Source organism: Rhinolophus sinicus, linkage group LG09 (assembly GCF_036562045.2).
Source record: "Rhinolophus sinicus isolate RSC01 linkage group LG09, ASM3656204v1, whole genome shotgun sequence".
Taxonomy (NCBI): domain Eukaryota; kingdom Metazoa; phylum Chordata; class Mammalia; order Chiroptera; family Rhinolophidae; genus Rhinolophus; species Rhinolophus sinicus.
The window spans coordinates 57081075-57103618 of NC_133758.1; the positions used below are offsets into that span (position 1 = coordinate 57081075).

At 50.2% G+C, this 22544-nt stretch overlaps 1 protein-coding gene across 5 annotated transcripts in view; it reads left to right on the top strand.

Annotated features, from left to right (window-relative positions):
* Nucleotides 1–22544, top strand: part of PLXNA1 (plexin A1) — a 433317-nt gene that overhangs the window by 400779 nt on the left and 9994 nt on the right. For all 5 annotated transcript variants that reach the window (XM_074340466.1, XM_074340467.1, XM_019713038.2 and 2 more), the window contains 13 exons: nt 137–233; nt 310–503; nt 624–775; nt 855–975; nt 1297–1433; nt 2715–2882; nt 3443–3536; nt 3721–3960; nt 4061–4204; nt 4527–4761; nt 7403–7545; nt 8875–9131; nt 9484–9550. In XM_074340466.1, coding sequence (XP_074196567.1) covers nt 137–233; nt 310–503; nt 624–775; nt 855–975; nt 1297–1433; nt 2715–2882; nt 3443–3536; nt 3721–3960; nt 4061–4204; nt 4527–4761; nt 7403–7545; nt 8875–9131; nt 9484–9550 — 2049 coding nt within the window. The remainder of the gene's footprint in view (nt 1–136; nt 234–309; nt 504–623; nt 776–854; nt 976–1296; nt 1434–2714; nt 2883–3442; nt 3537–3720; nt 3961–4060; nt 4205–4526; nt 4762–7402; nt 7546–8874; nt 9132–9483; nt 9551–22544) is intronic.

Here is a 22544-nt window from a genome sequence, read left to right on the forward strand (position 1 = left end):
GATTGGAAATGCCAGTCTGGACAGGCAAAGCCCCCAGACCCTGCCCCGCCAAGTCCCAGAGGGGGCCAGGAGGGGCATGCAAGCCCTGATCTGCCCCATGGGGCTGTGGCCTGACCACCCTCTCTGCTGCCCATAGTACTTCTATGAGGGCAATGACATCAGCGACCTGCCTGTGAACCTGTCAGTGGTGTGGAACAACTACTTTGTCATCGATAACCCTCAGAACATCCAGGGTGAGTCGGGTGGGGCAACCCCCAGGGGCGGGGCCATGGGCAGGCCCAGCTGACTGTGTCCCCCCGGCCCCCACAGCCCACCTCTACAAGTGCCCAGCCCTGCGGGAGAGCTGCGGCCTCTGCCTCAAAGCTGACCCTCGCTTTGAGTGTGGCTGGTGTGTGGCCGAGCGCCGCTGTTCCCTGCGTCCCCACTGCCTGGATGACTCACCTACCGCCTGGATGCATGCTCACCATGGTGGTAGCCGCTGTGCAGACCCCAAGATTCTCAAGGTAGATGGACCTCCTGGGCCACCAGGGTTGGGGGTGGCTCTGACTGCCCAGCTGCCTCCTGTGTGCATCCCTCCTGGCCCAGGATGGCCCTCACCGGCCTGAGCCTGTGCCTCCCCACAGCTGTCCCCCGAGACGGGCCCTCGGCAGGGAGGCACGCGGCTCACCATCATGGGTGAGAACCTGGGCCTGCGCTTCGAGGACGTGCAGCTGGGCGTGCGTGTAGGCAAGGTGCTGTGCAGCCCCATGGAGAGCGAGTACATCAGCGCTGAGCAGTGAGTGCCTCCCGTGTGGGCAGGGGAGGCCCTGAGGCCCACTGGAGCCAGAGCTCACAGGCTCCCTGGTTCCCCGCAGGATCGTGTGTGAGATTGGCGACGCCAGCACTGTGCGGGCCCATGATGCCCTGGTGGAGGTGTGCGTGCGGGACTGCTCCCCCCGCTTCCGGGCCCTGTCGCCCAAGCGCTTCACCTTTGTGGTAAGCCCCACCCCACCCAGCCCAGGGCTCTCCTGAGTGGCCTGAGGGGCTGTGAGCCCTTTCTCTGCAGGGGCTGGCCTGGCCCAAAGGCCAGCTCACGTGAGGGGCTCCTTGTTTTCCTATATACCTCCTTGTGCAGCAACACCTCTGCTCCCTCCTCGTCTCTGGGGCTTGACTCCAGGTTCCCCTGTGCTCCTTGCCTATGGGCTGTGTCCAAGAGCCAATGAGCACAGAGCCTGGGCGTCGCTGGAGATACAAACAGGCCTCTGGCCCAGGGGGTAGGTCTTTCCTGGGACTCCAACAAGTTCCTTCTTTTCATAGACTCCAACCTTTTACCGTGTGAGCCCTGCCCGGGGACCTCTTTCAGGGGGCACCTGGATTGGCATCGAAGGCAGCCACCTGAATGCAGGCAGTGATGTGGCTGTGTCTATCGGTGGCCGGCCTTGCTCCTTCTCCTGGTAAGGGGTGTGGACAGGGAGTGAGGGGCCAGGCATAGCCAACCACCTTTCCCTGGTGGTGGTTGGTTCAGATGGCTGCATGTCCCTTCCCGTTGCCTGGGAAACAAGGGGAGTGTGGAGAGCCTGGCCAGGGTGATCGCTATAGAAACCAGCGGCAGAGAAGGTTACCATTGAGACAGGCTACCTTACAGTGGGAAAGGCAGGCAGGCAGAGCTGGCAGGTGGGCAGGGCCTGGGTCCAACGATCAGGCACAACTTCCCTGTCCTGGGGTGGGAGGATTCCTTGGAAACATAATAAGTATTTTAAAAAAAATTTTTAAGAGTGAAAAAAGAAATCTTAGAAGCCCCGAGGCTTGAAGTGGATAATTCTAGATTAGGGATGATAATGGAGCGGCCCTTTAAATATTTTCCTGTAGTAATTACCCGTCATCAGACAAATTATTGGTGTTTGTAGCCTTGCTGTGCTCGCTGGCCTGGTGGCAGCGGGGCCTCCCAGCTGTGCTGAAGGACCTGAGGGGACAGGAACCCAGGTGTAGGCAGTGACTGGCTGGCTGCCCAGTGTGGGGGTGACCCAGTCCCTCCACCCTGACTAGCTCATTTTGTTTACAGCCTACACCCGGACTTAGCCTGAGTTTCACATCAGGGGACAGCGTAGAGGGGAAGCGTGTGCATCACTAAGTGTAGCTAGAGTTGGCACTAAGCGTGGCACACCAGCTCTCCCAGCATCAGAAGCACAGACTAAGTGGAGACAGCGCTGCAGCAGGTGGGAAGGTCAGAGTCCCAAAGGCTCTTTCCCGCCGGCCATCCTGGGCAACTGACTGGGCTGCTGCAAGGCTGCGCTGAGATCCCTGTAAGCCCCCTTACCACCCAACAGAATTGCTCATGGTGCCCACCCAGGCTGAGCTCGAGCAAATCTGGGTATGCGCAGGCTTGCTGGCTGGGTCACCTGGAGAGTGAGTGGGACAGGCAGGATCCACCCCTCAACTGATGGGTCAGTCAGACAAGCCCTCGAACACCAAGCAGGAGAGAGTGAAAGGAGAGGGTCAGGCTGGGGTCCAAGGTGGGCAGACACGCACCTGGCCCCTCAGAGGAACTGACGAGAGAGTGGCCGTAACCTTCATTAGTCACTTGGAGGCAGGTTCTGGTTTTACAGGTGGGCTGGTGAGGCCTTGGGAGTAACTTGCCCAAACCACCTGTTTGTGATGGAGCCTAGACACACTTAGCCCAGCTGGGAGGTGAGCTCTAGCACTCAGGTCCTGACTGTCACCCTGGGCCCCTCCAGGAGGAATTCCCGGGAGATCCGGTGTCTCACACCCCCTGGGCAGAACCCTGGCAGCGCCCCCATTGTCATCAACATCAACCGTGCCCAGCTTACCAACCCTGAGGTGAAGTACAACTACACTGAGGACCCCACCATCCTGAAGATCGACCCTGAGTGGAGCATCAACAGGTAGGGCTGCCCCGGCCCGCCCTGAGCCCCGGTGCCCCCCTGTGCCGTGTGAGGCCACTCAAGACACCCAGCTTACGCACTGGGCTCTCCTCTCCTTTCTTGTGCGGTCCCACCACCAAATTTTTTGTTTGTTTGTTTGGAGGAACCAGTGGAATTTCTGATGGAGTTTCCTTACCATGGTGGTGCCTGATTCAGGGCTGGGCAGAATGTGGCCAAACTCTACCTATGCTGCCCTGGTCTGTTTCTGGGGGTGGGAACAGAAACAGCAAAGTTTAAGACTGTGGTCACTGCTGGGCTGTGGGCAGCAACAAAAATCCCTCTAATCTCTGTGGTGCTGTACTCTTAAAAAATGAGCAAAGATAAGATGTCCCAGCCACAGCTCTCAGGATGATGGACCGCTGTCCACTCTGAGGTGTGGCTGCTGCAATCGGAGTTCTGATGCCGAGAGGTTGTAACCTGCTTACATCTTCCGGGAAGCCAGGTGGCATTTCTGGCCCTACCTGTTTGTGCTGGGCCAGGGCAGAGCTTCACCCCATGACCCCCACCCTCTCATCTTCTAGTGGAGGGACCTTCCTGACAGTCACGGGCACCAATCTGGCCACCGTCCGAGAACCCCGCATCCGGGCCAAGTATGGAGGTGTCGAGAGGGAGAACGTGAGTCCTCCATTGCCCGTGCGTCTCTCTGCCCAGTGCAGCTCAAGCTACCATAGCTGCAGTGGAGGCCCCGGGGAAGGAATCCAGCCCGGGTTGCCCTGCATGCATGCATGGCTGTAGCCCCTCAGGTGGCCTGTCTCTACGAGAGGAACAGCCAACCTAGTGTCCTTGTACCTGTCCCCAGAGCTGCCTGGTATACAACGACACCACCATGGTGTGCCGGGCCCCTTCGGTGGACAACCCCACGCGCAGCCCACCCGAGCTGGGGGAGCGGCCCGACGAGCTGGGCTTTGTCATGGATGATGTGCGTGCTCTGCTAGTGCTCAATGCCTCCTCCTTCCTCTACTTCCCCGACCCCGTGCTGGAGCCACTCAGCCCCACTGGCCTCCTGGAGCTGAAGCCTAGCTCCCCACTCATCCTCAAGGTGGGCCTTAGGTAGCGGGTGGGGGTACAGGTATGGGGTGGCAGGGGTGGGGTGCGAGCAGGGGCCAGTGGGGCACTCTGGTTCACCCCCACTCCCACAGGGCCGGAACCTCCTGCCACCAGCGCCTGGCAACTCGAGGCTTAACTACACAGTGCTCATCGGCTCCACTCCCTGCGCCCTGACCGTGTCAGAGACACAGCTACTCTGCGAGTCACCCAACCTTACAGGGCGGCACAAAGTCACGGTACGTCCCTGGCCAGGCAATTGTGCTGTGGCCTGTGGGTCCCTGCTGCCTTTGACCTACTACCGGCTCTACCCAGGGCCTCCAGACGGGTCTCTGGCCCAAAGGGAGCTCAGCTCCAGTGCAAGCCCCATGTTTGTCCTCACCGAGCCCTTGTGCCCCTTGGTGGGACTGATACCTACCCTGGGTCCCCAGCATCCCCATACCCCGCTGAGCATGCTGGGCCAGGGGCAGGTACTATGGGGTCTCTGTGGCTGTGGGGCCAAGGAGCTCTGAGTGGGCATTGTGCCACCTGAGCAGTCTGCACCCCCCACCCCCTCCCCAGGTTCGGGCCGGTGGCTTCGAGTTCTCGCCAGGCATGCTGCAGGTATACTCAGACAGCCTGCTGACCCTGCCTGCCATCGTGGGCATTGGTGGGGGTGGCGGCCTCCTGCTACTGGTCATCGTGGCCGTGCTCATTGCCTACAAGCGCAAGTCGCGTGATGCTGACCGCACCCTCAAGCGGCTCCAGCTCCAGATGGACAACCTGGAGTCCCGAGTGGCCCTCGAGTGCAAGGAAGGTCTGTCGGGGCTGTGGGCATGGGGGACATGGGGGGTTCTAAGGATGCAAGGCTCGGCTCGCTGAGGTTGCTGCTACCTCAGAGCCAGTCCCTGTCCTGACTGCCAGCTCCACTCGGTTTACACTATTCCCGATGGCCTTGTTATATTGGGCTTGGTCCCAGGGAGGTAGGGCAGGGGCCTGACTGGAGCCGGGGGCCGGTACAGCTTCTGTGGGGTGCTGCTTATGACACAGACTCTTTAGCCAGAGAGCCTTCATCTGTGCCCCAGCTTGGCTATAGATCCTTGGACAGACATGGAACCATTTTGTGCCTGAGTTTCTCATCTGTAGGAGGGGCACAGTGCTTGTGCCCACTTCAGGGGGCTCGTGAGTGGCATCCAGATGATGGCCTGTGCAGAGCCTGCTGGGTAGTGCATTGTGTATACACATGCTAGTGTGGTGGTGGCTCCATGCCTGCCGCTGGGCAGCGTGCTGAGGAGTGGGGCCTTCCTCTATCCCTCAGTACAGTCGGACCCGGGCTGGGCTAGTCTTTGTTCTTGAGGAGCTCTGTCTAAGGGACTCATCTTCCTAAGATGGGGCATGTGTCTGTCATGATCCTGGGCTGTGAGTGGCAGAAATCAGCTCAGACTGGCTTCTGCAAGGAAAGTGCCAGGTGCACTTGCTTCCAGAATGGAAGCTCTATTAGCTCCATCTTCAGGAATCCCTTCATCTTGGGGCTCCTCGTTCCCTGGGATGATAAGATGGCTACAGTGGGCAAGCTCAGCTTCCCCACTGCGCCTAACTCTGGCCAATCCCTGATGTCACACCTGGTCACATGTCCCCGCAAGCCTGTGCCCCTTAAGTCCCTGACAAAGAGACCCCAAGGGCAGGTTGAGGGTCTCCAGAGAGTGGGGTGGGTTCTGGCAGGCAGGAGCCATAGACATCAGAAATGGGTGATCAGTGGGCTAGGTGGTCAGTGGGAAGAGTCAGGGTGTCAGAGCACATCCCTTGGGCTACTTCCACCCCAAACTGGAACAGTGGGGGTGACCCCAGGGGTTGCCCATCTCTGCCTGATGTTTCATAGGGAAGCTAGAGTGACCGAGGTCCTGGCTTGTCCCTGGCAGAGCTGAGGGCACTGCTGTTGGTTGGGTATGTGGGACCGTGTGCTGGCAGCAGGGAGGTGGGCACTGGGGCCACGGCTGTGGGCTGTGGACTGTACAGTGGCTACTTAAGGGTCAGTTCAGCTCCCATGCATGCGCCTGTGGCCTCTAGGCAGCTGACAGCAGCCTTGGCCCACAATGGCCGGCTTCCCTGGCTGGGTATGAGATGGCTGGCTCCTTATGTCTAGGTCCCCAGTGTCGGGCCAGCCTGGGGTAATTCCCACCCATGCATGGTCCTGGGTTCTCTGTGTACCTCTTGGAGCCTCATCTGAGGAGTCTGGGGCTTTACAATGGGTAAATGAAGCAGCACCAATGATAATTGACAGTTATGGGATATTTGTGAGGTGCCAGGCACAACCTCGAGCATTTTGCGGATATTGACTAGTGAACGCTTGCAGCTCTAGAAGGCAGACACCAACAGTATTGTTTTTGAATGAGGAAAGGGAGCTAAGTGGCAGAGTGGGATTTGAACCACTTGTGCCTGTAACAGGCCTGACTTTAGGTTGTTAACTTTACTAGAACCAGGGTGTCCATTTCTCTAGTACCCTGCCTGACCCAGGAGCCCCCCTCAGTCCCAGACAAACCCGCCTGCCCATTGGGCAGTCCTAATGGGATGCAGGAAGTTGTGCGGGGGCTAGGATGGGAGTTCTGCAGGTTGGGGCCTCCATTAGGGTCATTAGGGTGAAGACAACTGTCCACTGACGTGGGTGTGCACAAACCTTTGATCTGCCTGCACGTATGCGGGTGCAGCAGCTGGCGGGCACCCCAGGGCAGCCAGGTGGAGATAACCAGACTCCCAGCAGTCATGCCCAAGAGATGAAGGCCCTCCTCTCAAATCTGCCAGCCATCTCCATGGGCCCACCAAGCACTCCTCTGGCTCCTGATCAGACAGCACATCCTTTGGGCTGCTGCACAGTTGATATCTCATAGTTCTGGAATGTTCCATCATGGCCTGCCCCTGCCTGTCTTTGTTTCTGAAAGAGGCAGAGCTGCTGGGGATGGGTGGGCAGTGTAGAGCTGGCCTGAGCTGTGCATGTGGGGTAGTCAGTGTAGAGGGCTGGGGAACTTGGGCAGAGCCCACAGCCTCTGGATCCCTGGACCACTCCCTCCCAGGGCCTCCCACCCCTAGCCACACCCCTTCTATTCCCACGAGGCTGTCTAAGGGAGCCAGGGCTGGCAGCAGGCTCCCCCAGGTGGCAGAAGAGCCGCACCCAGAGTTACTCTACTCCCAAATGCCAGTGTGAGGCACAGGGGCCCTTTTCAGCCTGGACCTGGTCCCTGCCCCTCCTCTGCACTTGTCTTGGCTAATCCTGTGACAACTCACAGACAGAGGGGTTTTTATCCCTGTGTTGGGACTAGTTCAACTGAGACACAAGTAGGTACAGTAGTTTCCTTAAAGTCACCCAACCAGTGAACAGCAGAGCCAGGGTTTGAGCCCAGCCCTGAGTTGTGGGGCCTGGAGGCCAGTGTGGCACCTGCCTTGTATACCTTGTCTGGCCACAGCCTTTGCAGAGCTGCAGACCGACATTCACGAGCTGACCAGCGACTTGGATGGTGCCGGCATCCCCTTCCTCGACTACAGGACGTACGCCATGAGGGTGCTGTTCCCTGGGATTGAGGACCACCCTGTGCTCAAGGAGATGGAGGTGGGCTGCTGGCCTGGGCTGACCCCACATCTGCCCTCAGGGCTCCTTCTGGCTGCTTATGTTTTGTGGGGCTCTTTAGTCCACCTCGTATTCCCTGCAGCTCACCTGGCTTGTCTCCTGGGTGGTTCTCAGTGCTAAGCTTTACCAAGCAGGGGCCTGGGCCATGCATGCTGGGAGGTATGGGTGCCCAGCTGAGCTTTTTGTGGCTGTTTGGGGCAGGAACACATGGCTGACACATCATTGAGGCCCTTAGAGAGCTGGGCTGTTCTCCGCAGACATTGGCAGCACCCAGGCTTATTGGCACAAGCCAGCCAGAGGGAAGAGGGCCGGCCCCCATGTCCTCCAGGGTTCCCCACGGCAGGCCAGGAGCCCAGGTCCCAGCTAGGAATAGCCAGGGATTCTGTAAATCGCTGTCATGCTCTCTGGCCAAAGGTGTTCCGTCTTCTGCCCCCCACGCATGTTGGAGGCCTGCTTGCCCAAGTGGTTCCATTTGTGCAATGTTCCCTCTCGAGCTGAACCTGAAAGGGCATTCCTGTCACTCTGGTTTTGGCCCAGGGCATTCACTGGGATTGCTGCCGTGTTGGGGGCTCCACGTCCTCCTCCTGTCAGGTCTCTCTCCTGATGTTACTATCTGCTGTGTTGGTCTAGCAGCTCTCTTAGTTGGCTCTGTTCTGCCTGGGATCTGTCACTTGTCTATCTGGGCTGAGATCCAGGTGTCACTTGTGGCCTCTGGCACTCCCTTGTAGGGAACCTCCTGCCCTGACAAGCCTCGATACAGGTAAGGAAGAGAGCAGGGATCCTGGAGTCAGCCATGCCTGCATTCCACCTCATTTTCCCACCTCCATGCCATGTGGCCCTGCTGGACTTTGCGCATCCTTTTCTGTGAAATGGAAAGGGTGGTTTTTGTGTTGGTGGTTGTGGTAAGGGCAAAGTGAAACCATGAGTATGCACTCTTGGTGCCCAGCAGATGGGGTGTTGAGCTGCTAGAGCCAGGCTGCAGGAGGTGCCAGTCCTACAGCCAGCCTCAGAGAGGGTGTCAGGAGCAAGCCCTTATTTTGCACCCCTCACTGAAGCGGGTACACCTGGGTGTTTGCCTGCAGTGGGCTTCTCGGGCAGTTGCCAGGCTACATCGCTTCTGCTGAGGACAGATGAGGCCCAGACACCTGTCAGGGTGACCTGTCACCTATCTTTGAAGCCTGTTCTCTGGCCGTTCACTGCCCACGTACCCCTGGTCTGGACAACCCCTCAGCCGGAAGATCTCCACCCCCGCTGCTCATGACTATGCTGGGTGCCCCGATGTGGGTCTGAGCAGGCTCTTGTCCTCCCCAGGTGCAGGCTAATGTGGAGAAATCACTAACACTGTTCGGGCAGCTGCTGACCAAGAAGCACTTCCTGCTGACCTTCATCCGCACACTGGAGGCCCAGCGTAGCTTCTCCATGCGCGACCGAGGGAATGTAGCCTCGCTCATCATGACAGCCCTGCAAGGCGAGATGGAGTATGCCACCGGTGTGCTCAAGCAGCTGCTGTCCGACCTCATTGAAAAGAACCTAGAGAGCAAGAACCACCCCAAGCTGCTGCTACGGCGGTAAGCATCTTCTACCTGTAGACACCAGAGGCCCCGCTGGGTTTCTGCTCCAGAGGTGCTGCTGTTTGGGTTCTGGAGGAAGACTCAGCTTCCTCTGATCAGAGATTGGTAGTGGTGCCTGGGTGTGCTGGGCAGGGGGCTCACTCTGGGACATGCCTTATCTAGGGCCATCAGTGCTGGGCCTTAGTCATGCTCAGCCCTGAGGTGGGCAACCCCCTAGCCACTGAACACCCATGGGTACATTTTAAGGCCTGACCTTTAGTGCTGCAAGAAGGGGGAGGTTGTGGGGGTGGTCATGGTGGGTGGGGCTGGCAGTGGGAGTTTTGTCACCCCTGCACATGTCTATCTCCAGGACTGAGTCGGTGGCAGAGAAGATGCTGACCAATTGGTTCACCTTCCTTTTGTACAAATTCCTCAAGGTAGGTAGGCTTGAGAGGAGAGAACATCAAGGAGGGTGTCGGGGCAGATGGACGGCTACGAGAGAAACAGGAAACCAGGAATGGATGGACCCGTGGTGGCTCAAGACTGGGGCCTCAGCATGGACTCCCCCATGACGTGCACCCATTGGCCCCTTTCCTGCCTCTGCATGAGGCTTTCCAGGCCTCAGAGCAGGAGTGGATGCCCCAGTCCTGAAATGAGCTATCTCAGGCCCCATGGTCAGTGTTCAGCTGAGCTGGAGTTTGGATACAAGTCCAGGTCTCTGTACTGTGCCCGTGGTGTGGAGCTAAGGATGGAGGGGGACACCCAGACGGGGACATGTGTGTGTCCAGCACCCAGCACTGGGCTAGCCTGGGGAGGCATTTTGGAGCTCCTGTTGGCCCTTGTTGTGGGGAGGGGTTGCACATCGAAGTCCCTGCTCAAGCTGGGGGAAGCACCTCATCCCCAGAAGATGGGCCCTGGAGATGTGTGGCTGTCCTCAGTGGAGTAGAGGGAAGGGGATGGAAACTGCAACATCAGCCTAGACGTGGGTCCAGGTGGATCCTGTTTGAGCCATATGTAATAGTTGGACTGGTCACCTACACTTAGAAAGTGAGAGATCATTCAGACCCAGATACGTGGTTTCCCTTGAAATCTGAAGGCTTGGCAGACATTCTCTCAAGGTGAAGGCAGTGGGGCGCCAAGACCTCTGACTTCTATAGATGCTGTGGACACACAGGATGATGGACATGGAGCCTAGTGGCCGAGGGTGGGTCTGAATCACCCCATGATTGCTTCTTAGCTACGGACCTCCGTTCCCCGTGTCCTTACTAAATCAGGAACACCCACAGGGCCTTCAGCGCTCCACTTAGAGTGCTGCTGGGCCCAGGCTGCCATGGCTCAGAGATGCCCAGAGCAGTGGCCCCGCCTGTCTGCGAAGAGAGGTAAATGGGAATCAGGACATGTGAGAAAGAGGCAAATGTTAAGGATGGGGTGGGGGAGGTTTGAACAATGGCGTGAAGGAAGGGCAGGAGTTAAGCCAGCCCTGAGGTGGGCGTGAGGTCCAATGTGGGGCGGGGGAGGCGGACTGGGATGGGGCTCATCTGGGGCAGGGGGGCTGCCACAGGAGGTGGTATGACAGTCCCAGAATCCAGACCCGTGGAGAGTGTCTAGTGATACTGGAGTTCTCTTTATGCAGAGCTGGGAGCCAGTAACATAACGTTAGGCCTTTCCTGTAAACTTCTGTGAGACTGTGTGATGTATTACATGTTTTTTTTTTTTTTTTTATTAGTTTCAGGTGCTCAAGACAAAGCACTACTTATACGTTTATTATTTATATCCCTAACACTGTGTGAACCCCCTGCCCCATCCACTATCCCTCTGACATCGCACAGAGCCATTACATTTCCACTGTCTCTATTCCTAATGCTGTACTCCGCTTCTTGTAAGTATACACACACACACACACACACACACACACACACACACACACACACACACACACACTTGTAGTTGGCATTCATTATTCTTCAGTTTCAGCTTCAGGTGATCAGGCATCTATATCATCCCTGAGGTGGTCTCCCTAATGATACAAGTGTCCACCGGATACCCTACAAAATCTTTACAACATTATTGATTACATTCCCCAAATTAATTTTCAAAACCCCGTGGCCATCTTGTCGTTACTGATTGTTTTCTAATCCCCTCACCTTCCCCCTTATCCCCACCCACCCTCCCATCTAGCAACCCTCAGTTTCTCCCCTATGTCTCCAAAACTGTTTCTGATCAGTTCATTCACTTAATCTTTTCTTTAGATTCCACATATAAGTGAGATCATATGGTATTTGTCTTTCTCTATCTGACTTATTTCACTTAACATAATGTTCTCTAGTTCCATCCATGTTGTTGCAAATGGTGAGATTTCTTTCTTCTTTATGGCCACGTAGTACTCCATTGTATAAATGTACCACAGTTTCTTAATCCAGTCATCTACCGATGGGCATTTCGGTTGTTTCCATGTCTTGGCTATTGTGTATAGTGCTGCAATAAACATAGGAGTGCATAAAGTTTTTTGAATTAGAGTCTTGGATTTCTGCGGATAGATACCTAGGAGTGGAATTGCTGGATCATAAGGTAGTTCCATTTTCAGATTTTTGAGATACCTCCATACTGTTTTCCATAGTGGCTGCACCAATCTGCAATCCCACCAACAGTGCACAAGGGTTCCCTTTTCTCCACATCCTCGCCATCACTTGTTGTATGTTGATTTATTGTTGATAGCCATCTTGACTGGGGTGAGGTGGTATCTCATTGTGGTTTTCATTTGCATTTCTCTGATGGTTAGTGAGGTTGAGCATTTTTTCATATGTCTGTTTGCCATCTGTATGTCCTTTTTAGAAAAATGTCTCTTCATGTCCTCTGTCCATTTTTTAATTGGGTTGTTTGGTTTTTTTGGAGTTGAGTTGAATGAGTTTTTTATAAATTTGTGACATTAACCCCTTATCACATTGGCAAATATCTTTTCCCATTCAGTAGGATCCCTTTTTGTTTTATTGATAGTTTCCTTTGCTGTAAAAAAACTTTTTAGTTTGATGTAATCCCACATGTTTGTTTTTTGTCTTACTTCTCTTGCCCAGGGGGATATATCAGTAAAAATCTTACTCTGGGTAATGTCTGTGAAGTTTCTTCCTATATTTTTTTCTAGGAATTTTATGGTTTCAGATGTTACATTTAAGTCTTTAAGCCATTTTGAATTTATTTTTGTATATGGTGTAAGGAGGTGATCCAGCTTCATTTTTTTGCATGTGTCTGTCCAGGTTTCCCAGCACTATTTATTGAATAGACTGTCTTTACCCCACTGTACATTCTTGCTTCCATTATCGTAGATTAAATGGCCATATAGGCATGGATTTATTTCTGAGCTTTCTATCCTGTTCCATTGATCTATGTGTCTGTTTTTATGCCAGTACCATGCTGTTTTGATTACTATAACCTTGTAGTACAATTTGATGTCAGGTTTCGTTATACCTCCCACTTTGTTCTTATTTCTCAAGATTGCTGAGGCTATCCGGGGTCTTTTATGGTCCCATATAAATTTTAGGATTATATGTTCTATTTCTGTGAAAAACGTCGTTGGTAGTTTGATAGGAATTGCATTGAATATGTATATTGCCTTAGGCAGTATGGACATTTTAACTATATTAATTCTTCCTATCCATGAACATGGTATGTGTTTCCATCTAGTTGTATCTTCTTTCATTTCTTTCTTCAGTGTCTTATAATTTTCTGCCTACAGATCTTTTACTTCTTTGGTTAAATTTATTCCCAGGTATTTTATAGTCTTTGGAGCAATTGTAAAGGAGATTTTTTTAAAATTTCTCCTTCTGATGTTTTATTATTGGTATATACAAATGCAACTGATTTCTGAATATTAATTTTGTATCCTGCTACTTTACTAAATTCATCTATCAGCTCTAATAGTTTCTTGGTGGAGTCTTTAGGGTTCTCTATATATAGTATCATATCATCTGCGTATAATGACAATTTTACTTCCTCCTTACTGATTTGGATGTCATTTCTTTTTCTTGTCTGATTGCTGTGGCTAGAACTTCCAGCACTATTTTGAATAGAAGTGGAAAAAGTGGGCAACCTTGCCTTGTTCCTGATCTTAAGGGGAATGGTTTTAGCTTTTCCCCAATTGAGTATGATGTTAGCTGTGGATTTGTCATATATGGCCTTTATTATGTTGAGATATGATCCCTCTAGTCCCACTTTCTTAAGAGTTTTTAATCATAAATGGCTGCTGGATTTTATCAAATGCTTTTTCTGCATATATTGATATGATCATGTGATTTTTATTTTTCATTTTGTTAGTGTGGTGTATCACATTATTTAATTTGCGTATGTTGAACCACCCTTGCATACCAGGGATGAATCACACTTGATCATGGTGTACGATCTTTTTAATGTATTGCTGAATTTTGTTCGCTAATATTTTGTTGAGGATTTTTGCATCTGTGTTCATTAGAGATATCGGCCTGTAGTTTTCTTTTTTTCTGGTGTCTTTGTCTGATTTTGGGATCAGGGTGATAGTGGCTTCATAAAAGGTGTTTGGGAACCTTTCCTCCTAATGGATTTTTTGGAAGAGCTTGAGGAGAATAGGTGATAATTCTTTTTTGAACGTTTTGTGAAATTCACCTGTAAAGCTGTCTGGTCCAGGGCTTTTGTTTGTTGGGAGATTGTTGATTACTGATTCAGTTTCCCTGATGGTAATCAGTCCAGTCAGGTTTTCTGTTTCTTCTTGAGTTAGCCTTGGAAGGTTGTATGCTTCTAGAAAATTGTCCATTTCTTCCAGGTTTGTCAAATTTGTTGGCATACAGTTGCTCATAGTAATTTCTTAAATTTTTTTGTATTTCTGTGGTGTCTGTTGTGACTTCTCCTCTTTCATATCTGATTTTATTAATTTGGGTCCTCTCTTTTTTTTAATGAGTCTGGCTAAAGGTTTGTCGATTTTGTTTATCTTCTCTAAGAACCAACTCTTGGATTCATTGATCTTTTGTATTGTTTTTCTGGTTTCTATTTCATTTATTTCCGCTCTGATCTTTATTATCTCCTTCCTTGTACTCCCTTTGGGCTTATTTTGCTGTTCATTTTCCAGATCCCGTAAGTGTGAAGATAAACTGTTGATTAGTGATGTTTCTTGTTTCTTTAAGTAGGCCTGCAATGCTGTGACTTTCCCTCTTAGGACTGCTTTCGCGGCATCACAGAGATTTTAGGTCGTCATGTTTTCATTTTCGTTTGTCTCAAGATATCTTTTTTTTTTTTTAATAAATTTTTTTTTTTATTAGTTTCAGGTGCACAAGACAAAGCAAAACTTAGACGTTTATCATTTACAGCCCTCACACTGCCCCCATCCACTATCCCTCTGTACGTTCCCCAAATTAATTTTCAAAACTCCGTGGCCATCTTGTGGTTACTATTTTCTAAACCTCTCATCTTCCCCTTATTCCCACACCCCCGCCCCTCTAGCAACCCTCTGTTTTTCCTCCATGTTTCCAAAACTGTTTCTGATTAGTTCATTCACTTATTCTTTTCTTTAGATTCCGCATATAAGTGAGATCATATGGTATTTGTCTTTCTCTGTCTGACTTATTTCGAGATATCTTTTGATTTCTTCCTTGATCTCCTGGTTGACCCATTCATTATTTAATAACATGTTATTCAGCCTCCATGAATCGGTGTGTCTTCCAATTCTTTTCCTGTAGTTGATTTCTAATTTCATAGCACTGTGGTCAGATAAGATAATTGGTATGATTTCAATATTCTTAAATTTATCAAGACTTGTTTTGTGGCCTAACATGTGGTCTATCTTGGAAAATGTTCCATATGCGCTTGAGAAGAACGTGTGTTCAGCAGCTTTGGGGTAAAATGCTCTGAAAACATCGATTAAATCCAAGTGGTCCAATGTATCATTTAAGGCTGTTGTTTCCATATTGATTTTCTGTCTGGAAGACCTGTCCATTGTTGTTAGAGGTGTGTTGAAGTCCCCTACTATGATAGTGTTACTGTTGATCTCTGTCTTTATGTCCGCCAATATCTGTTTTATATATTTAGGTGCTCCTATGTTGGGTGCATACATGTTTATTAGGGTTATGTCCTCTTGTCGGATCGATCCCTTTATTATTGTAGAGTACCCATCATTGTCTTTTAATATGTTCTTCATTTTAAAGTCTGTTTTGTCAGATATAAGTATTGCAACTCCAGCTTTTTTCTCATTTCCATTTGCATGAAATATCTTACTCCAACCCTTCACTTTCAGCCTGTGTGTGTCTTTTGATCTGAGGTGAGTCTCTTGTATACAGCATATACAAGGGTCTTGCTTTCTTATCCACTCAGCCACCCTATGTCTCTTGATTGGAGCATTTAATCCATTTACATTTAAAGTGATTATTGATAGGTACATAGTTATTGCCATTTTTAAATTTGTAGTTAGATTGTTTTCATCTTTCTTCTATTTACAGAAGTCCTTTTAGTATTTCTTGCAATGCTGGCTTGGTGGTAATAAATTCCTTTAGCTTATTCTTTTCTGGGAAGCTCTTTATCTCTCCATCAACTTTAAATGATAGCCTTGCTGGATAAAGCAATCTAGGTTGTAGGCCTTTGTTTTCCATCACTTTGAGTATCTCCTGCCACTCCCTCCTGGCCTTCAATGTTTCTGTAGAAAAGTCATTTGATAGTCTTATGGGAGTTCCCTTGTATGTAACCCTCTGTCTTTCTCTTGCTGCTTTTAGGATTCTCTCTTTGTCTTTAACCTTTGCCATTTTAACTATAATGTGTCTTGGTGTGGACCTGTTTGGGTTTATCCTGGTTGGAACTCTCTGCACTTCCTGGGCTTGTATGTTGGTTTCCTTCATCAGGTTAGGGAAGTTTTCAGACATTATTACTTCAAATATGCTCTCAATCCCTTGCTTCCTCTCTTCACCTTCTGGTATTCCTGTGATGTACATGTTTTTGCGCTTGATGTTATCCCAGAGGTCTCTTACACCATCTTCATTGTTTTTTATTCTTTTTTCTTTCTGTTGTTCTGTTTGAGTGATCTCTGCTAACTTGTCTTCTAAGTCGCTGATTCGATCCTCTGCTTCATCTAACCGGCTGGTAATTCCTTCAAGTGAGTTCTTTATTTGGGTAATTGTGTTCTTTAGTTCTAACTGGTTGTTCGTTATGATTTCTACATCCTTCTTGATGTTGTCTCTAAGCTCCTTAAACATTCTTATCATCAGTGTTCTGAACTCTGTCTCTGATAGGTTGGTTACCTCTGTTTCATTTGGTTCCATTTCTGGAGGTTTCTTCTGTTCTTTTATTTGGGACATGTTTCTTTGTTTCCCATTCTGGCTGACTCTCTGTGTTTGCTTCGATGTATTAGGTAGGTCCCCTAGGGTTCTTAGTTCTTGCTGGGTTATCTTATGTACTATGTGACCTTTATATTTGACTTGCACCACTTCTTTCTTCTCCTCTCCGTGTGCTCCAAAGGTGACTCTTGTGTATATTGTCCTGTTAAAGTTGACCTTTAATTGCTTTTAGCTTGTGAGTAGGTGGGGTTAACTCCTAGGCTGACTAGTTGTGAGACTTGGCTCTGCCCACCGCAGGGTGTTCTGCTGCGTGAGGGTTGACCACTTAAATGTGGTTTGGCCTCTATGGGCTCTTGTGCCTGTAGAGAATTCTGTCTGGGTGTGTCACTTGTAGGTCAAACCCGGTAGTACTCTGGTTTGGTCTGGAGTTGGCCTCTGGGTGTGTTGAATCTTGTGCCTCTTAAGCCGGGTCCTGGTGTAGGGCAGTTTCAGAACAAAGCAAATCACCAAGCTCAAGAACAACAACAAAGAAAAAACCAAATACATTCACAAGTAAAAACAGCCGACAACCCCACACTTAACACAGGCAAAGATATCAAAGATATAAAGACAAAACAAAACAAAACAAAAAAGCAGCACCAGTCTTGCCTTAAGCCCACCAAGTAATCTCCAGGTTGTCCTCTGCTGTACCAAAGAGTCCTCTGTGTATTGTGCAGGCAGAGCCGGTCACCTGGTGCCCAGAGTGACGCTGGGACTGCAGATTTAGATGGCATGGGGCTGAGGGGTCTGGGTGGTAGTTTCTACAAAGTCAGTGCAGTTTCTGGTCTTGCCTGCACATATGCACACTGAGAGTAGCACCACCAGCCCTGTGCCCAGTTCTCCTGAGTCTTAGGGCACTTCTTCCCGTGTGTGTGTGTGTGTGTGTGTGTGTGTGTGTGTGTGTGTGTGTGTATGTATGTGGAGGGCGGGAGATTTCTCAGCTGCTGAAAGCCCAGAGCTGTGTCTGCTGCCTACTGCTGATCCCTGGGAGTGTCTCCGCAGTTGTAATTGCCCCGCCCTAGGCAGGCCAGAAAGGGTGGGGGCTGGGGATGGAGGCGTCTTCTCTCTCCCAGCCCAGCCGTGTCAAACTCTTTCCACAGGCCAGAGAAGGTGGTGGCTGGAGGTGGAGGAGTCTCTTCTAGCCCAGCAAAAATCACACTTTTCCCAGCCTCTTCTCTGGGTCAGAACTACACGCTGGTCTTCCCAGAGCCTGAGCAATACAGCTCCTCTGTAATCTGACATTACTCCCCAGTTCAGGAGCCAGTTTAAGTCTCTGGATGGGTGGGGTATAATTGGAAGAGTCAGGGGAGGGGCCCAGGTATGGAGTTTGTGTCCAACCTAGGGCCCAGGTGGACGTCTCAGCTGAGGTTATTACCTCAAATGCTAGATATGCTGCCCCTTCAGCGGGAGAGATCAGCTGTGGGACACAGGGAAAGAGCCCACCTTCTGGCTTTTGTGTTCTCTGTTCCGTCCTGGGATCCCATGTTTCTCTGCAGCTGCGGATGCCCGCAGCGTTTCCACAGCCGCAGATGCGGACGTGTTTCCACTCTGCTCCCTTCCCTCTTCCCCTGCTCGCCCAATTTGCCCACCTTCAAGTAATCCTCGTAGGAGTCTCTTAGCTGTTCTGTGTGATGAGCAGAGAGTCCTTTGATGGGTTATAGATGTCCCGTTTGTGATAAGATCCGGAGGAGAACTGAAAGAGTGCACCCCGCTGCCGCCATTCCTATGACGTATCTCTATTACATGCTTTTTAAATTGTGCTCTGGAAGCCAGGAGAAGCAAGATTTAGAGAACATGAACCACTGGGTCTAAGCTGTCTTAGCTGTAACAACCCGTCTGTTCCCGAGTTTCCACAGGCAGAGAAAGGGGACTCAGCTTGACAAACCCATTGTGAGAAGCTGGGTTGCGTTGTGGGCTGTGTAATGGCAGGTGGTGGGGCAGGTTGCAGGAAGCAGGGCAAGCATGGCCTATGCAGGATGTCGCAGGCAGAGTGTCTGAGTGGGTGCTGCCATCCGGGAGCTATGCTTTGGGCTCTTTGGCAGGGGCTGCTTCATAGAGGGACAGGTGGGGTAGAGGACAGAGGGAGAGAGAAGCCAGCCCTGGCCAAGGGAGCAGGAAGGAGGGAGACGAGGAGGAGAAGGCAGAGTGTTGGGAGTCCTGGGTGGAGCTGACCACTGGCCCACCCTCGTTGTCCCCAGTTGGGGTCCCATGGAAGGAGCTGAGTGGGGCCAAGGTGTGCTTTGATTTGCTTGGAGCACTCCCCTACTCCCAAATCTTGTTTGTCCCTTCACCATACAGATGAGGAAATATGCTGGGCAGGAGGAACTGGCCCAGGGCCGTGCATTGGAGGTAGCCATGCTGGCTCTGCCTGCCCACACCCACTGCATGAGGGAGGGGTGCCCGACACTGGCCTGGGCTGTTCCCATCCACATTAGCTGCCCACTGACTTCTTTGTGCCACAGACTTTAATGTATATAGTTTGTCCTCATATCTGTGTGTTCCACATCCATGGATTCAACCAACTGCGGGTCAAAAATAATTCAGAAAAAAAAATTTTACGTTGTTGTTGACAAGTACTACTATGTACTTAGGCCTACGGTGGTAGTGTCTGTGCTGAACAGGTACAGACTTCAATATAGTGTATCAATTATTTATACTTTATTAGGTATTACAGGTAATTTAGAGATGATTTAAAATAAATGGGAGGATGTGTGTAGGTTATTAAATGCAAATACTACGCCGTTTTATATAAGGGACTTGAGCACGGGGTTAGGGGAGGCTGAAACCAATCACCGTAGACACCAAGGAACAACTGCTCTGTATTACATTTCGTCCCAGTTTTCTTAAGAAATAATTGACATACATCATTGTATAAGTTTAAGGTATACAGCATGATGGTTTGATTTACTTATGTTGTGAAATGATTACCACAAAAGGTGTAGTTAACATACACCATTTCATATAGATACCAAAAAAAAAAGAAAAGAAAAATTTCTCCTTGCAATAGCACAACTTTTTATTCGTTGGTCAATGTTTTGGCTAGATAGACTTTGTTTTTTAGAACAGTTTTAGGTTCACAGAAAAATCGAGCAAAAGGTACAGAGATTTCCCATAGATTTCATGTTCTTACAGCCTCTCCATTATTGGATCCCCCACCAGACTGGTGCATTGGTTACAGTCGATGAACCCAGGTTGACATAACCTTATCCCCCAAAGTCCATAGCTTACATGAGGTTCATTCTTGGTGTGGGTTTGGACAAATGTGTAATGACATGGGCCGACCATTATAGTATCATAGAGTAGTTTCACTGCCCTGAAAATTCTCTGTGCTCTACCTAATCATTCCTCCTTCCTAACCCCTGGCAACCACGATGATATTTTATTGTTTCCACAGTTCTGCCTTTTCCAGAATGTCCTATAGTTGGAATCATACAGTATGGAGCCTTTTCAGATTGACTTCTTTCACTTACGAGCATTTCAGGTTGCTCCACGTCTTTTCATGGTTTGGTAGCTCATTTCTTCTTAGAGTGTCACGAATTGTTTTTAAACAACCCAAAACCCTTTAATTCCTTGCTGTCTTTAGAAACAACAACAACAAAAATTTAACTAGAAGTGCTCATTGTAGCACACCTAAACAACACAGAAGTGAGTGTAAAGGACTGAGGCAACAACCATCAGTGTTTTGATGTGTGTGCCCTCCCAGGCTGGTTTCTGACCTGAAGTAAGTATAAATACAGATGCTTTCGATATTAAGAAGAAATCCCACTGTTGTACCTTTTCTTCATTACAGGGCTTTTTTTCCTTTGTAGTATCATACATTTTGCACTGCACCGTGCTTCTCCCGCCTCGGGCAAAAGTGTTGTGACCATCTTTGCAGGTCAGGACATAGGCAGTTGTCTCATTCTTGTTAATAGCTGATAATGTTCCCTAATGTGGTTGTTGCACATTTGATTGACTGTTGCACTGCTGATGGGTGTTAGGAGAGCTTGAATTCTTTTCCCTCCACGACCAGCACTGCAGCCAGCATGCTGATCCAGAGAACTTTGCTTGCCATGTTAATGCTTCTGGAGTTCCAGAAAAGTGATTGTAGATGATCAGGCACGTGCACTCTTTATTGGAATATATGTTGCCAAGTTGTCCTGAAAAAATAGTTGAACCAATTCAGTGTTTGAGAACCTTACTTACCCAGGCCTTGGGTAACACCTGCTTTTTCATCTTTGCAAGCTTGATAATTTGCCAGTGAATTGACAGCTTATTGCTTTAGTTGCCATTTCTTTAGCAAGTTGAGCATCTTTTCATTTGTTTGATAGGCCATTTTTATTTTTTCTTTGAATGTTTTGTTTTATCCTTTGCCTGCATTTTAAAAGGGTTATTTCTTTTCAGTAGATTTATAGAGGTTTTTTTTTTTTTTTTGAAAATACAAATTTTTCCTGTTTACTAGCTCCTGTGTTATGCTAAGAAATGATTTTTGTGTACAGTGTGAGGTAGGGATCTCACTTGATTTTTTTGCCCCCTGAAGTGGAGAAGCACTTGTCCTAACACGATGTATAGAACAACTTATGTTATTTTTTTTACTTGAAAATTCATTTGCAGTTTCTGCACATTCAGAGCTGTGGCTGGGAGGCATCTGAGGGCATCCTTTTCCCCCTCAACTGTGCAGGAAACTGAGACCCAAAGAGGACAGGACTAGGTGAGGTCTTTGGGTTCTGGGCCTTCCCGTCTCCCTGACCTCTTAGCGCTTTCATTCCTGCTTTGCCCCATCTGGGCAGGCTTTACAAGAGTGGTTGGAGCTGGCACTGGGGGACCTGCCACCTGGGCCAGGAGTAGATGTCCCACTCAGCCTGCGCTTTCTCTGAGGACACTTGGCATTTAAGTTGCAGGTGCTTTAGAGGTAGATGGATCTGGGTTAGCATCCTGGCTTCTCCTTATTCCCTGTGTAACCCTGGGCCAATCTCTTCCCTCTGACTTTCAGAGATGCTCCTTTCTCCTCTGCAAGGTGCAAGCTGGGGAGTCCTAAGGCAGGTATTTGGTCTTGTCCCCGACTGCTCGCCTCAGATGGGGTTTGGAGGAAGAGAGGCGGCTATGAATTGCACTGCATCCCAATCCACACCCCATTCTTGCTTCCTTTCCAGGTGACTTAATGAAGCCAAGTTTGCAAATGAAACATAATTTCAGAGACAGACATGTTGCTGGAGAGTCTTAGGCTATCTTTTTAATTATCACAGATGCTGACAAATTGCCTAGAGCATCTGGTTATGGGACAGAGCTGCTGTTTGTATTCCCAGTTGGGGTGGGGGCGGGGAGAGGCCAGCATGCTGCCTGCTTGGAGCACACTTACTCTTGAACTCCATCAGGTGGCCAAGGCGACAAAGGGCCCTGTGCCCGTGCTCAGGTAGGGCCTCGCCCGTGCAGGGGACACATCAAGCCTGACCCCTTGAGGCTTGGAGCCTGCAGTCAGGGGCAACCCTGGGGCAGACAGGATCAGCGAGTTCTGGCGTCAGCTTTCTTCACTTTGCTGTAAGGACATGAGCCTCTTCAACCACTCTTTTCACTCACAGCGTTGTTGTCCAGCAGTGTCTGGAGCCCCACATGTGCACAGGCTCTGTGCTCGGCATTGGGGTGTAATGTGGGTAAGCCAGCCATGCCCTGGCCCTCAGGCATCTTCTCCAGCGGGGATACAGCAGCAAAGAGAGTGACAGGAGAGAGAGCCAGGGATTGCAGCAGGGCCCTGGTGGCAATGAGTGCCAGCAACTTTGGCCTGGTCATCAGGGAGAGCCTTTCTGAGAAGGGACATTGGGTGGAATCCAGAAGGGCCAGTGACCTGAGGGAGAGATTTCCAGCTGTGGGGACAGCAGGTGCCAAGTTCCGAGGTGGGACACTAGGTGGCTGCAGTGTGGGGTGGTGGAGGGCAGGGGCAGAGCAGACCTTCACTGAGTGCCCAGGAACTGCCCCACAGGGCCTTGGCTCTGACTCCCAGGCACCTTGGTGCTGCTGAGCTGCCCTGGATGGTGCATCTGCACCTCTGCCTGCAGGGGTGGGGGTCCCAGCTGGGTGGGCCCCTGGTGACCAACAGATCAAGGTCACGCTTAGTGTTCTGAGGCATAGGGTC